At 32.7% G+C, this 13753-nt stretch overlaps 2 protein-coding genes across 5 annotated transcripts; one reads left to right on the top strand and one right to left on the bottom strand.

Moving 5' to 3' along the window:
• Positions 1 to 803: 803 nt before the first annotated feature.
• Adss (Adenylosuccinate synthetase) lies at positions 804 to 7549 on the top strand. 3 transcript variants are annotated; one of them, XM_015981434.2, is made up of 8 exons: positions 804 to 1217; positions 3147 to 3249; positions 4016 to 4301; positions 4358 to 4563; positions 6074 to 6228; positions 6280 to 6531; positions 6723 to 6843; positions 6893 to 7549. In XM_015981434.2, the coding sequence occupies exons 1-8, from the start codon at positions 1035 to 1037 to the stop codon at positions 6946 to 6948; spliced, it is 1362 nt and encodes a 453-aa protein (XP_015836920.1). In that variant the 5' UTR covers positions 804 to 1034; the 3' UTR covers positions 6949 to 7549. The 3 variants fall into 3 exon arrangements, with proteins under 3 accessions (XP_015836920.1, XP_015836921.1, XP_015836922.1); XM_015981436.2 differs by lacking the exons at positions 804 to 1217; positions 3147 to 3249 and adding exons at positions 3810 to 3835; positions 3916 to 3956; XM_015981435.2 differs by lacking the exons at positions 804 to 1217; positions 3147 to 3249 and adding an exon at positions 3579 to 3956.
• A 773-nt stretch (positions 7550 to 8322) lies between these two features.
• On the bottom strand, positions 8323 to 12514 carry LOC100141842 (homeobox protein ceh-5). 2 transcript variants are annotated; one of them, XM_015981437.2, is made up of 3 exons: positions 8887 to 12514; positions 8663 to 8841; positions 8323 to 8613 (listed from the first exon to the last, which is right to left on the bottom strand). In XM_015981437.2, exons 1-3 carry the CDS (start codon positions 9077 to 9079, stop codon positions 8374 to 8376), a joined length of 612 nt encoding a protein of 203 aa, XP_015836923.1. In that variant the 5' UTR covers positions 9080 to 12514; the 3' UTR covers positions 8323 to 8373. The 2 variants fall into 2 exon arrangements, with proteins under 2 accessions (XP_015836923.1, XP_001807502.3); XM_001807450.4 differs by having other exon boundaries at positions 8663 to 8832; positions 8887 to 12507.
• Between the last annotated feature and the right edge of the window lie 1239 nt (positions 12515 to 13753).

Below are 13753 nucleotides of genomic sequence, written 5' to 3'. Positions count from 1 at the left end.
TTGGTAAATCACCGGTTGGCAACATTGATTGTTGGTAGTGTGGTGTTTACCAGATTTTATTACCAACGTTAATGGGCCTCTGGTGAAAACCATAATCCCCATTAAAGGTAAATTACTTGACGAATGCAACGAACTCACTAAAGGGCACAGAAACATAATTAACGCTTTTAAATTAATAATTAATTCAATGAAACGTCAGGTTAGGTGATCACGTGACCACACTCAACCAACCAGATGCTTTGATTCAAATGGCGGGAGTGCAAAAAACTGTCTTGTTCTTTGACATTTGGAGGTTATAAAAAATTTCACTTTGAAAAAGTCGCCCCCCAGCACAGAGCCTGGAGCCCATCTCCTTGCCGCAACCTCCGCCCATGTCCCGGCGAAGGCGCAAACGCAAACCCGCCTCAAATCCCCGATTTAGCACTAGCGGCTAGCCCCTGCCGGTCTACAAATGTTCGCTCAGTCGAAATGTTGCGAGCGAGGTCGGAACAGTACGAACGGAGACCATAACGGACTTCTCATTTCAGCTGGGCATATTGGTTTAGTGGTTTTTATGGAAATATGTTGCGCGTGGCTGGGGCTTCGCCCCAGTTAACTAAAAGGAAACAAACCCCACGACCAATTAAACTCGAAAACGTGGAACTCGAAACGTGGAATAGTGTTGTTTATGTTTATGAACTGTACGCCAGCCTAGCTCCATAAAAAAACACTATTCCACGTTTCGAGTTCCACGTTTTCGAGTTTAATTGGTCGTGGGGTTTGTTTCCTTTTAGTTAACTGGGGCGAAGCCCCAGCCACGCGCAACATATTTCCATAAAAACCACTATTCCAATATGCCCAGCTGAAATGAGAAGTCCGTTATGGTCTCCGTTCGTACTGTTTCGACCCCGCTCGCAACATTTCGACTGAGCGAACATTTGTAGACCGGCAGGGGCTAGCCGCTAGTGATTTAGCGCGTTTCCTCCGAAGTCCGCTCAACGACGCACGTCAGTTCTCCTTCGGTGTCTTTGTGGTGGTGCTTGACCGTGCAAGAAATGGCGAGTGGCGTGGAAGTCAACGGCATGAATGGCTCGCCCCGAAAGCGGGCGCGGACCGCCCCCCAAGCGGGCCACGAGTCCAAAGTCATCGTGATCCTGGGGGCGCAATGGGGCGACGAAGGCAAGGGGAAGGTCGTCGATATGCTGGCCGAAACTGTTGACATCGTTTGCCGGTGTCAGGTAGGTTTTCTACGTGGAATTACCGAGATAAGGCAGACAAGTGGAAAAATTGCGAAAAACGACCTTTATGTAACAGGAACATTGGGAATGGGAAATGTTGTGGTTGGGGCAAGTTGCGAAATTTTGGGGGGCACACGGAGATAATTACAGCCGCTTGCGTCTTTTCAATGTTATTGTAGGTGTTCTATATTCATAATGCACATTCAAATATTTATAGATTCGGTCTATCATGTGATTCTAATGGGCAACGCAGTTATTTTCATTGGGTTTATTTTATTTTTCCCGGAATTATCGCATAGCCATAACAATTAATAATTGTTTTAAAGACTTTCCACGATTGCAGTGTTCGTGATTGTGGCTTTTGATAGTGCAATTGTTCATTTTTGATTCATGTGATCGGAGATGAGGTTCTGTTTAACATTAAGTGCCGATAAAATTGAACGACCTTGTACATATCCGCTGTGTTGGGGTGGATTAGATTTATTTAAAATCAACAACTCTCTCAAGTGCTCAAGTGCGTTATTACTTATTATTAAAATTTTTGGAAATAAGTACAAATATTTCAAGAGTTGAAAATATGCCCAATTCGTTTTTGCATTGATAAATTCGATATCTAGTGCTTGGTCTTGAAAACTTGGCACTTGAATTATAGGAATTATATAAAACATTAATAGAAATAAACTTGTACTATTAAGTCATAGTATTTCCTTGATTTTTCCGTTTAGAACAAATTTCTGATTTTAGGTCAGAGATAAGATAACATTTAAATTATTGAAAGCTGGGTGTCAAGAATGACTGTTTAAGTTGGCAGTTCTAAAAAGGAGTAATTTTTATTGATAAATAATAAATACAAGTGAAAAAAACTGTTGCATAAATCGCTCTTATTTTGTTTTTAATTTAATCATTCCTAATCATTCGGTTGTTCTGCTGTTTGTCTATAGATAGATTGGACTTTTTTGAATATTGTAAAATAAAAAAAAACAGCGAAAAAATAGATTAGTATAGAACCAAGCGTTTTTTTTCTTTTTTTAAGTTGTACTACTTCACTTTTTTTGTTTGTTTTAAATAGTCACTATCTTATCTTTTTTTTGACAAAAACTGCGGTCCAAGTGTTATTAATTATTACATACAAACAATATACAAAGATTTGTGTAATTCGAAAATCTATGTTATGTGCCTATTTAAAAAATAAATCTAAAAGTGCTAAGCTCTTCAAGTAAAAATCGTAGAGTTGGGCATTATTGCACAATTTTTTGTAATGAATGAACGAGTTGATCTTTTAAACTTGTGTCGAGTAGTAACTAGATAATACCTACTCTTCGCGTAATATTATCTTATGTTTGAAATTGAATGAGATCATCTTCAAATAATTAAAACACAGTTTAATTTTTGTGACAAAATTTAAACAAGCGATCAATTTTTGCCAAGGTTTTCGAACTGGACATCGATTTCAGTTATTATTCAAGAAACCTTGGAATTTGTTTTCAAGGTATAACAACATTTATGACTTAAAGAAAAGTGCGATTTCTTACTGTTAAAATTAAATACATCGAATTGGCCAAATCGTGTTGGAGAATAAATTGATGCCAGTGGCATCACATGCGAAACTTTCCGTATGACGCAACAATTTCGAAATACATTTTATACTGCCAGAGAGTCACGTTTGTCAATTTTTTGCTAAAATGTGAAATATAAACTGTTTATTTATTGTGACTACATTTGCCCGCCATAAGCATAAAACGTGACTAAACCGTTTCAATAAATTATTGTTGAAAATTTTGTTATAACGAAAGTTAATTAAGATAGCATTCGCTTTTTACTGTAATTCCCAGTCTTGTTCGTAATCAAAACGCGAGGTCAAAGCACTTGCCATATCTTTTTGTTTGTTTGGCATTTCTAGTCGCAGTTGAAATGTGTTTTTTTTTTCAGGGTGGAAATAATGCAGGTCATACAGTGGTAATTGAAGGGGTGGAATACGACTTCCATCTCTTGCCCAGTGGGATTATACATCCCAAATGCCACTCGGTAATTGGTAAGCTTTATTGCCTTTATTCCACGATGAAAATAGATTTTCGGTGAAAATTTGTTTTGTAAATCGCTGTTTTTGTTGGCAAGGGTTCTTGTAAATATTGTGATATAACACACCGTGGGGATTTAATTGTAATCTTTATTATTAGACTAATAAAACCACTTGCCAAACAAAAAATTCGAATTAAGTTTTTAAATAAAAATTTCGCGCAAAATGAGCCGTGAACGACAAGTCCTTGGTCAGTGAAACCAACACAACACTTAACTGATTAATTATAAGGTATTGTAGAAAAAATTCACATGTATAGAGGTAGTGGATTTTTCAATGCAATAATTTCTAATTTTTAATGAAATTGTTTATATTCAGCGAGTGCAGTAACTTTCCAAGAATTTGTTTAATTGTGCAGATTATGTTAATAAGCAGATAACGATGCGAGAATATAAAGAAATGAGTGTGCGGAAAGAGTCAAAAACATTTTTATCAAACAGTTCAAACGGGGACTAGAGATTGGGAAGTTGCGTGTCATAATAGTAATAGTCTGCTCTAATTATAAACTAATGCGTAATCAATAGCGAAAAATGAGGCAAAGGTAATAATAAAATTCCGAGCCATGTCTTGCATGATCTCACAAAATATCTTGTATTTTGTCGTCACGTTCATACCATTTAGAGAATGGTACCGTCGAAGAACTGTCGCTAATCGTTCCGAAGGTTAATTGAACCGTATAAAAAGTCAAATATTTGCTAATAAAATAATCGTTGCAATTCAGGCAACGGTGTCGTCATCCACTTGCCCGGCCTTTTCGAAGAAGTGGAGAAGAACGAGAAAAAAGGCCTCAAAGACTGGGAGAGCCGACTGATTATCTCAGACCGTGCCCACCTAGTTTTTGATTTCCACCAACAAGTCGATGGCCTACAAGAACAGGAAAATACGCAAAAAGGCCAAGGTTTGGGCACCACGAAGAAGGGAATCGGACCGACTTACTCGTCCAAAGCGACCAGAAATGGGATTCGGATTGGGGAACTCTTGGGCGATTTTTCACAATTTAGCAAAAAGTATAATATTTTGGTCTTGTTTTTATTTATTTTTTTTCACAGTGGTGATATTTCAGGTTTCAAGGTTTGGTTAATGTGTACCAGAGGATGTTTCCGTCGTTGACTGTTGATGTCGAGAGTGAATTGGCAAGGTATAAGGTTTATGCCGAGAGAGTGAGGCCTTTGGTGTACGAAACCGTTTCCTATCTTGATAAAGCTATAAAATCAGGGAAGAAGGTTCTAGTTGAAGGTGCTAATGCGGCGATGCTGGACATCGATTTTGGTGAGTTTTTTTAAATTTGTTTTTAGAAGTGGTGGTGTTACTGCTTTTTTTTTTGAAAACTACAAATTTTATACATTACCTGTTTTTTATTTATATTGTTTTTTAATCCGCTTTTTTCTTTTTTTTTTTCTTATTTAAACTTTTTTTATATTTTTTTACCTATATTTTTTGTTTCTTATTATTCTTTCAGTTTTTCAACAGCTTCCATTGGTGTTTTCAAATTAATGTTTTTAGCTTTTCCTCATTTATTTTTCGTGTTTCTTTTCATCTACTCAAATCTAACTTTTTTTCTTACATTTTAACTTTTTTTTTCTTCAAGCATTTGATGAATTTTTTTTTAACTTTATTTTCTCTACTTTTTATACTGTTTTTAGAAAATATAATGTCTTTATCTTTCTTTTTCTCGTCCAATTAAATCCATTCATCAAATAAAAAAATTAAAGAATACTAGCTTGAAAAGCAACTTGTTCATTTTTTCAATGTTCTTTCTATTACTTTAATTTTTTTTATTTTTTTTAACTGCATTCTTCACTTTCTTCTTACTCTTCGTCAATTCGAATCAGTCATAAAATGAAAAATTAAAATGTTTTTTTCATATTTTCACATTTGTTGAAGATTCTTTCATTTTCTTTTTATATTTAACAACTTTTCTTTCTCTTTTGTGTCGAAACTTACTTTTTTCTTTTTCTGTCTTTATTTTCAAATTTTTTGTGTTCATAACAATTCAAAAAACTTTAGCTTTTTCGTTCAACTGTATCCAACTTGTTTTTTTTTTTTCTTCAACAATTGTTTATTTATTTTTTTATTTTCTAATAAACTTCTTTCTCCTTTCTGAGTTGAACCTTTTATTTCTTTTTTTTTTGACGTTTATTAAATTTTTACCGGTTTCTCTATCTTTTTTTTGAGTTCTTGATTCTCTTCGTAATGAAAAATAATTAATTAAGGTTAAACATTCTTTAATTTTCAGATGTTTTTTTGCAGCTTTTCTTTCTTGTATTGAATCGTTTATTTATCTTTTTTCATTTTCACTTCTATATTTTTTCAAATTCTCAGCTTTCTTTTTTTTTTGTTTTTTTATCCAGTCGAATCTTTTTTTTTTTCACCAGTTTTTCAAGTTTTCTTCAACTTATCTTATTCTTCCTCTTCAAATAAAGAATTAATCAAAATATATGCTTTTAGGCCAAATTTTAAACTTGATAATTTTAATTTTTATAGTTTTTTTTATTTCTCTAATATTTTTGTTATTTTTAACTCTTTTTTATGTTAGTATTTTTATTTTGTTTTAATATTAGTTCTTAGGCGATATCCGAGCAAAAAACAACTTTAGTGTTGTAGTGTTTTTTTAATGAAATTGCAATCTTCTAACTACTGACATTTTTTTCGGATTCTTTCGGACTTTTAACTGCCTGGAAAAACTATTCAGTTTTCAAAAAAAAAATCGCAGTAATACCAACACTTATTGTAATGTGGAGAAAAATTCTCACGGTATTTCTACAGTTTATCGTTTCAGGTACTTACCCTTATGTTACTTCTTCCAATTGTAGCGTGGGTGGGGTGTGTACAGGATTAGGTTTATCACCTAACAGAATTGGCGAAGTTATTGGAGTTGTCAAGGCCTACACGACCCGTGTTGGCGATGGCCCTTTTCCCACTGAACTACGTGATGTAACTATTTTTTAAAAAAGTAGGAACCTGTAAAAATGATAAAAATTCTAGAAAATCGGCGATTGTTTGCAAGAAAGAGGAGCCGAAGTCGGTGTTACAACAAAACGAAAACGTCGTTGCGGTTGGTTGGACGTCTTTCTCCTCCAATACACTAACATCGTTAACGGCTACACTGCTCTGTGCCTAACAAAACTCGACATTTTAGACACTTTGCCTGAAATTAAGTTAGGAGTTGGGTACAAGTTGAAGGGGAAAAAAATCGACTATTTTCCGTCCAGTGCGGCCGAGCTTGCCGAAGTTGAGGTAATTCTGCTACTGCTTATGAAAAAATAAAAAAAATTTAACTTACAAATGTTACAAAATATAATTCCTAAATCGTCTAACAACACATTAAATTAATTTTTTAGGTCAGATTTTTTTTTATATTATTATTACAATTAATTCTATGCTTCAGTTATTACGAAAGTAGTGTATTTATTTTTTGTTTATTTAAGGTTGAGTATATAACGCTTCCGGGCTGGAAAACCTCGACCGAAAACGTGCGAAAATTCAACGACTTGCCGGAAAACGCGAAAAAGTACGTCAACAAGGTGGAGCAGTTGGTTAATGTGCCAGGTACGTGTTTTTGTTTTGGTTTGCGTCCGTGCTAAATTTTGATTTTCAGTGAAATGGATTGGTGTTGGGAAAGGACGCGAGTCGATAATCACACTAGAAGAGTGATTCAAGTTTTACATAGTCATAAATGCACATTCAATACTTAAATTTCAAAGATAACATTCATTTATCAAAGTAAAACATGCAATAGTATTAGATGTACAAGTACAAATCTAGTATTTAACTTGAGTATTTGTCGGTTTTAAATGAATTTTTTTGTTTGTTTGCACGTGTTTTATGCACATAAACGTCGCAACTCGGTTAAATCATGGCTTCCAGAAACAAACTGTGCAATTGACTGAATCAGTAAGTAAGGTTTTGGTGCCTAAGAAATTTGTAAATACTTGTTTAAAAATTTCATCAAGTTGTTTTGGCTCATTTTGGTTTTTTTCAACTTTGATTTGCGTGTCTTACTGTACTTTGGATTAAAGGGACAATGGAAATGCAGCAAGTACAAAATTATTTTAATTTTTCGTTCCAATGTAGGTTTTACATCAAATATGTATTTTATTGAATTTTTTGCTTTTTAAAGTGTTAACAGTTTTATCCAAACGGTTTAGACTAACTTCTGTTTTTAATTGTGGTTGTGTAAGTACTTAATTTTGCACTTGATGCTTTACCATTAATCTCGGTTTTGGCTGTTGTACAAATAAAAAACATAAACAAACGTAACGAGTTTTATTTTCGTCCTAGATGCCTAAAACAAGGCTTTAAAAGGTCTCCCACTTTTTTTTAACGTAAAGTTTCGACCTTTTGGTTTATAATTGTTTTAAACCTGTACACTTTTTTGAGTGCCATACAGGCCACTGAGAATTAAAATAATAAATAATAGATAAATACGCTTTGTTTAACTTTTTAAATTCACATTTTTTAAATACTTAACTAAAACAGCGTATTTCACACATTATAAGGCATGCGCCTAATGTATGCACCCAAATATACAAAAGTCACAAAGCACTAGATACAAAAAATACACGTTTAATTTTTGGAAAGCCATGACAGTAGTTGTTAAATTAATGATTGATTATTAGTCATAAATTACTGTTTTTCTAAAACAACTATCATGTGTCCTATCCAAGAGTCAAAATTAATAAATTTTAATTTATTTATCTTAATCACTAACTAATTAAAAACGTAAGTTTTTGGAGGGGTGAACAAACCGTTGAAGACTGCAATTTCTCAAGGTTTGTAATCAAAATATGTATTGTTGGTGGCATTTTACAGGCTCAGGTTTTGTAAAATTATATGAAACACTCTGTATATTTGACACCAAATGAAATTTTGAAATAGTATTTTAGAGAAAATTAAATGATGCGTAAATCTTACATATTACATTACATAAGTTTTTTTTAAAGCATTGAGATATAGAAAGACCTAGGCGACTTTTGCGATTACTTTTAGAGAGGAACAAAATTGGTAAATAATCACGAGTTAGCACCAAACATTTTTATTAAAATATTTACATAATAAATAAATAGAAATGCACAACTTTTATCGATCGTCCCTGTTTTCAAAAACCTGAATCTGATTAGGAACTGGAAGCACAAACCCTGCCAAATTATTCGTCAGTATCGTATTTGGCGTAAAAAAATTATAAACAGTTGCGTCACTAACAACACTCACAGGACTAGTCCTAACATTCGCACTTTCTTTCGTACTACTTTCACTGTTTTTATTTTGTTGTCTTTCTCTCCTCTCTCTTGCTCTTCTGTTTTGGAACCAAATTTTGACCTGTCCAATAAAATATAAAAAAAATTTTTTTTAATTATTTGTTACTTACCCTCACATCCACTAACTGAAGTTGCCTCGACAACATTGTAACTTCCTCACTGCTAAGATAAGGACTCTGCTTGAATTTTTCCTCAAGAACTGACAACTGATAGCTGGTGAAGGGAATGCGCGGATGGCGCCCTAGCTGTCTTTTTTGGGGCCCTTCCCTTTTATTTGCCCCTAAAATCACTACCCGATTACCAACCAGACATAAAAATAGAAAAAAAAACTTACTTGGGACTTTCGGTGGGCAATACCTCGTGCACTGCAGCCAGGAGTAAGGGTCCAAAGGCATTGCAGAATTAGTAGCGGCATTTTCACACAAGTCTAAATTGTTAACACTACTTGTGGAGCTCCCAGCTCGGTTCAAAATATGTTCAATGCTAAAGTCGGAGTGATTTTGCGTCGTGTCTTTTTGGGCCGTCATGATTTTCGAAAAACTACAGTTTTGAACCAGACGCCTTTCTTTTATACGTCCCCACTCTTTTCAATAGATTTTTGGTAGATTACATCTTGGGTAATTAGGCGGAAAGTGGTAGCCCATCAATAGACTACTGGTTGTCGGAAGGACGGCCCATTGTGGGCCCTTAAGCCAATGAGATGGGTTCGAGGGGAAAAGATCAACGGATTAGGACATGAGCTGATTTCTTTATAAATACATCATGATATTTTACATTTCATGTCAAAGATTAATTATAATTTTGGTCATTTGTTTATATTTTTTCTGAAAAAAAAAAGGTAAGTGTGCCTTTTGTGTTCGTTTCTAACGTTTTAAGCCTACCTAGAGGATTACACGTAACATGATACTTTGTTTTATTTTTGTTTCCACTTTTGTGGAAAGGGGTTCGAACAGTGGTGGTTTTATATTAAAAAGAGTATTTCATTCTCGCAACCGCATTAAATGAATTTGGTTCGTAACGTTATTTTGTAAATTAAAAATTTCCGCGCAAATATCAAATTTTTTATCGAAAAAACAAGCAAAATTCACTAAAAACTCTTAAAAATTTTTGAACTGTTTTTGGAAGCTTTTGATGGGGAAATTTTAGTAAATTAATGAAATCTACGGATAAAAATGTTTTTTTGTTTGATCGCAAATGTAATTGAGATTCTAATTAAGTAAATAAAGGTATGTGGTGTGTATAATATTCATACAATTATTTCAATTAAAGTTAACTAATTACACAAACCATTAAAAGTGATTAAAATACTTTCATTTTAATCGATAATCCTTACATTTTTTAAAGTCCAGAATTTTTTAATTCTACAGCTCCGTGTTGAAACATTTTTTTGTGGTCATAATCACACTTCTTCAAATAACGTGCCATAAACAATAAACGCTTACCGTGCATTTTTGAATCAGGTAAGTATTTATTTTACATGAAATGATAAAAAACGTCGAAAATTTAAAAAACAAGTCAAAATTGGTGGTGTTTTGACAAAATAGGCTTATGAAAATTACAAAATTAAAATGAAACTGATTTCGTTTGTTTCTGGGCGAAATTTCGTCAGAAAATGACAAGTTTACTTTTACTTTTTTTATGCTTTTAAACACGTTTTTGAATTTATTACCTGCTCAAAAACTACAAAAACTAAAACTGAAAAAAAACCATTTTCAATTTTACTTAATTTTTCTTTCATTCAAAAACATTTTGTAAAAATTATCAAGAATAAGGCAAAAAAATCGTAGAAAAATTTAATTAATCGTCAGTTTTGTTTATGATTTTTTATTATATGGCAAATTTTATTTCGCATCAACCGCAGGTATTTACTAAACTTCGACATTTTTTCTCTAATAAATGCTATTGTTTATTATTAATTTATTATTATTATTATTATTATTATTATTATTAAATCGAAAAGTGAAATTAGCCCAAAAATAAATTTTTTCTCTAACTTTATACCACGTTGATGAGAAAGCTAATTATTTAAAAAAATAGTTGCTTTAAATTTCTTGTCAGTTACTATTCTAATAAAAGCAGTTTTGTTTTGTTTAAATCACTTGAATTTAATTGGGTGGAGCCATTCCGAAAGCCAATCTGAGTCATGCCCTTTCAATGCGCTCAACCAATAAAAAGGCAAAGATAAGACATAGACAAAAAATTTCAAAGCGAATGCATTGGTCGATCATCGCAAGCTGATTTCAAAATGGTTTGAAGGACTCGACTGTTAATATTTCATGCAATAAAAGTGTTTTGGTTTAATTTGCATCCAATGAGAAACAAGTGATTTGTTTTTTCCTTATAAACACACATTTGAGATTAAAAGCCAGTTTTGTTCGTTTTTGAACCTGAAATTCAAATATTTTGTAAGATTTTGTCAAAACACACAGATCCGAATAATTAATAATTATAGATTTTGGAGCCACAATTTTAATTTTTCGGTCTTTTTTTAAACTCGCCAACTTTATCTGAAACTGGAGCACTAATGCAATCTGTGTGTATTTGAGTTTTGTGCACACATGAGCTGAGATAAATAATCGCTTAAAGATCCGGCCCAAATTCAATTTCCCCTCCCGTGTAAACGATACCATATTCAGCACCGCAGCAGCAGAGAAAAGCGCATCCAAATCCCCATTAAAACGTAATGCACTATCATTATTCGCATGCATCTAATCTGCAACAACAACAAATGCCCCTGATCTGCTTAGTTATTATTGCAGGTAACCTGACACCACAGGAGGTGCCTTGGCAGAGAGCCGCCACAATGACTTGTTTGCAAGCAAAGGCTCGTGCCTTAGCCGCAGCTCGATTCCTTTCAAAGGCCGATGTGCTACTTGCTTGCGAGATTTGTGGAGTTTTTTAGTCAAATTTATCCGTTGGTGAGGTGATTGGGCTGCCGCTCGGTGAGGCTTTCAGGAGTATCAGTTACACAATAAATGAATATTTAAATGGGCGGCTGCTCGAAATAATGCAACGATGTGGATTAGGTTTACATGAGAATCAGACCACCCCGGTGCTCGTGTAATAACGAATTAGCCACGATTGCTTGAACACCATAATTAAAACCCAACTGAAAGCGATCGCAAGTTTGGAGCTTCTGACTGATCATTTCCGATTGCAGGATTCTTATCAATTGTATCGGACCCGTGTCACTTTGGGGTTTCAATGACGTCGATTAGGCATTCAAAGAATTTCGGTCACGGTTACTCAAGAGTGGAATATTTTTTATTATTGCTGTCCCATTTCTATTTTTAAAACAGTTTTTATCAAAAATTTTGAGTAGAGGCACTGAAGGAGTAATGTAATAAAAAAATTATAATTTTTTTAAGAATTAAACCATTTTTTATCAGAAACAAGTAGGAAAAGGAAACATTTTCGGAATTATGACGGAATTATTAAATTAACTCTTATGGTAATCGATTTTTTTGTGTGTGATTTTAGTGATCAATAACTTGACTTTTAGTTATCGTTAGTTATATCGTAAATTCAAATATCGTACCTATATTCAGAATTTAAACCAAAGACACAAAGGTCTCATATCTTTACCATCATATAGAACATCAATATTTCGCCGGGGTTTTGTTTATATAATATCTACTTATTCTACAAGGAAGTTCCTCTGACTTAAAATCAGCAATTTTAAACATAAATACAAAATGTTTCTTACAAAATAATTTTTCTTATGTGTTTTTTTCTCTCTCTAATTTTGTTAAATAGAATTAGATATTTTTTTATTGTTAAATTTTTTATAGTTCTTCAATCACATTGTTTATTTTTATTTCTCATTTATTGTCTGGGCTAAAACCTTGATCAGATTTGCTGCCTTTTGGTCCAATTTGTGGTAGGAACAACTTTAATTTTGTTATCGTATTTTTTTTTCTTGTAACTAATTATACTGTTACTGGCACAAATTATTATTATTATTATTATTATTATTATTAATTATTATTATTATTAATAGTAATAAGATTTTTCTCAGTTGTTACCTATTTTTAATAAATCACATAGAAAAAACAATTATCCATCAATTTGTATTATTATATCCTTTTTCCATTTTTTGAAAGATACAAAAAAGCTCGGTTCTTCTCTCCCAAATTTTTTATTAAAAGCTACAAGAAAATGGTGACGAATAGAAAAACAAATTGCGACTTGTAATTTAAGCCTGAAGATGGCCACATAATCGATGGCTGAAACAGGTAGTTAATCTAAAGTAATTTTTTGTTGCACATTTTTCACAAAATATTTTACAAAATTGTGTTAAAAACAGCCTAGAAGGGATTTTTTTTCGAGAAATTTATCTAAAATCATCAAAATATAAAATCAAAATTTATGTTATCTTATCTTTTTTAAGTAAACACAGTTAAAAATCAGAAACTAAACGAGAATCCGAGTTATAAACTATAAAATATACCTAACACTTGCTTGAAAATTCAACTGAAATTCACTGTAAATAAGGACCAAGAATGCAGAAAGACAGAAACGAATAAATATTTTAACTTTTCGTTGCATGTATTGCTTTTAATCTTCATGAATAAAAATCTAATAAAACATAAAACTTACGTAACTTCTTAAACTTTTTATATTTGTCGGAAATTCCTCTCGATTTATACTCGTTGACAACTTCAATAACTTCCTTACATAAATCTCGGAAATTGGATTAAAAATTTCCGTTTAAAAAAAACAATTTTTTTTCAAGGGTTGAATTCGGGTGTTTTTCACTTACGTTAGAATTTGCACTGCCACTCAAAAACTCAAAAACTAACTTTTAAAATATAGAAAAATGCCAAAAGTTGTATTCTCTTTCACAAAATGTTATCCCGTTGAGTTGAATAAAATAATAATTTCATTGAAGAAAATAAACTGATTTATGAGTTAAGTGTAGCTTAAAATTATGTATTCATTATTGTGGTTCAGTTTTTTCCACATTTTCTCCCATCGTACAGATAACACAGTTGGTGGGAAAAACATATAATTAAATTCTACCGTCTCAATTAATTTGCATTTTACATTTAAATCTGGTTTTTCATGGCTCACTCATGGATGAAGCTGAAATAATAATAAAGTTGAAGTGGCGTTTTTAGCCTATTATCGAATTACAATGCGACAATAAACTGTTTCGGTTGTTTGCTCATTGGTGTTTAAAAACATCCCCTGTCCACGCT

Source organism: Tribolium castaneum, chromosome 3 (genome assembly GCF_031307605.1).
Source record: "Tribolium castaneum strain GA2 chromosome 3, icTriCast1.1, whole genome shotgun sequence".
Lineage (NCBI taxonomy): Eukaryota > Metazoa > Arthropoda > Insecta > Coleoptera > Tenebrionidae > Tribolium > Tribolium castaneum.
Note: the sequence above shows the minus strand (reverse complement) of the source record. Positions and strands in the feature narration are given on the sequence as shown.

Excerpts from the sequence above, each read along its gene's own strand:
- Adss (XM_015981434.2), top strand. The coding sequence starts at position 1,035 with ATGGCGAGTGGCGTGGAAGTCAACGGCATGAATGGCTCGCCCCGAAAG. Across the intron at positions 6,229-6,279 it reads TTCCCACTGAACTACGTGAT|AAAATCGGCGATTGTTTGCA; the intron begins GTAACTATTTTT and ends TAAAAATTCTAG. Across the intron at positions 6,844-6,892 it reads GCAGTTGGTTAATGTGCCAG|TGAAATGGATTGGTGTTGGG; the intron begins GTACGTGTTTTT and ends TTTGATTTTCAG.
- LOC100141842 (XM_015981437.2), bottom strand. The coding sequence starts at position 9,079 with ATGACGGCCCAAAAAGACACGACGCAAAATCACTCCGACTTTAGCATT. Across the intron at positions 8,842-8,886 it reads TTGCCCACCGAAAGTCCCAA|TGATTTTAGGGGCAAATAAA; the intron begins GTAAGTTTTTTT and ends GTAATCGGGTAG. Across the intron at positions 8,614-8,662 it reads TTCAGTTAGTGGATGTGAGG|GTCAAAATTTGGTTCCAAAA; the intron begins GTAAGTAACAAA and ends TTTATTGGACAG.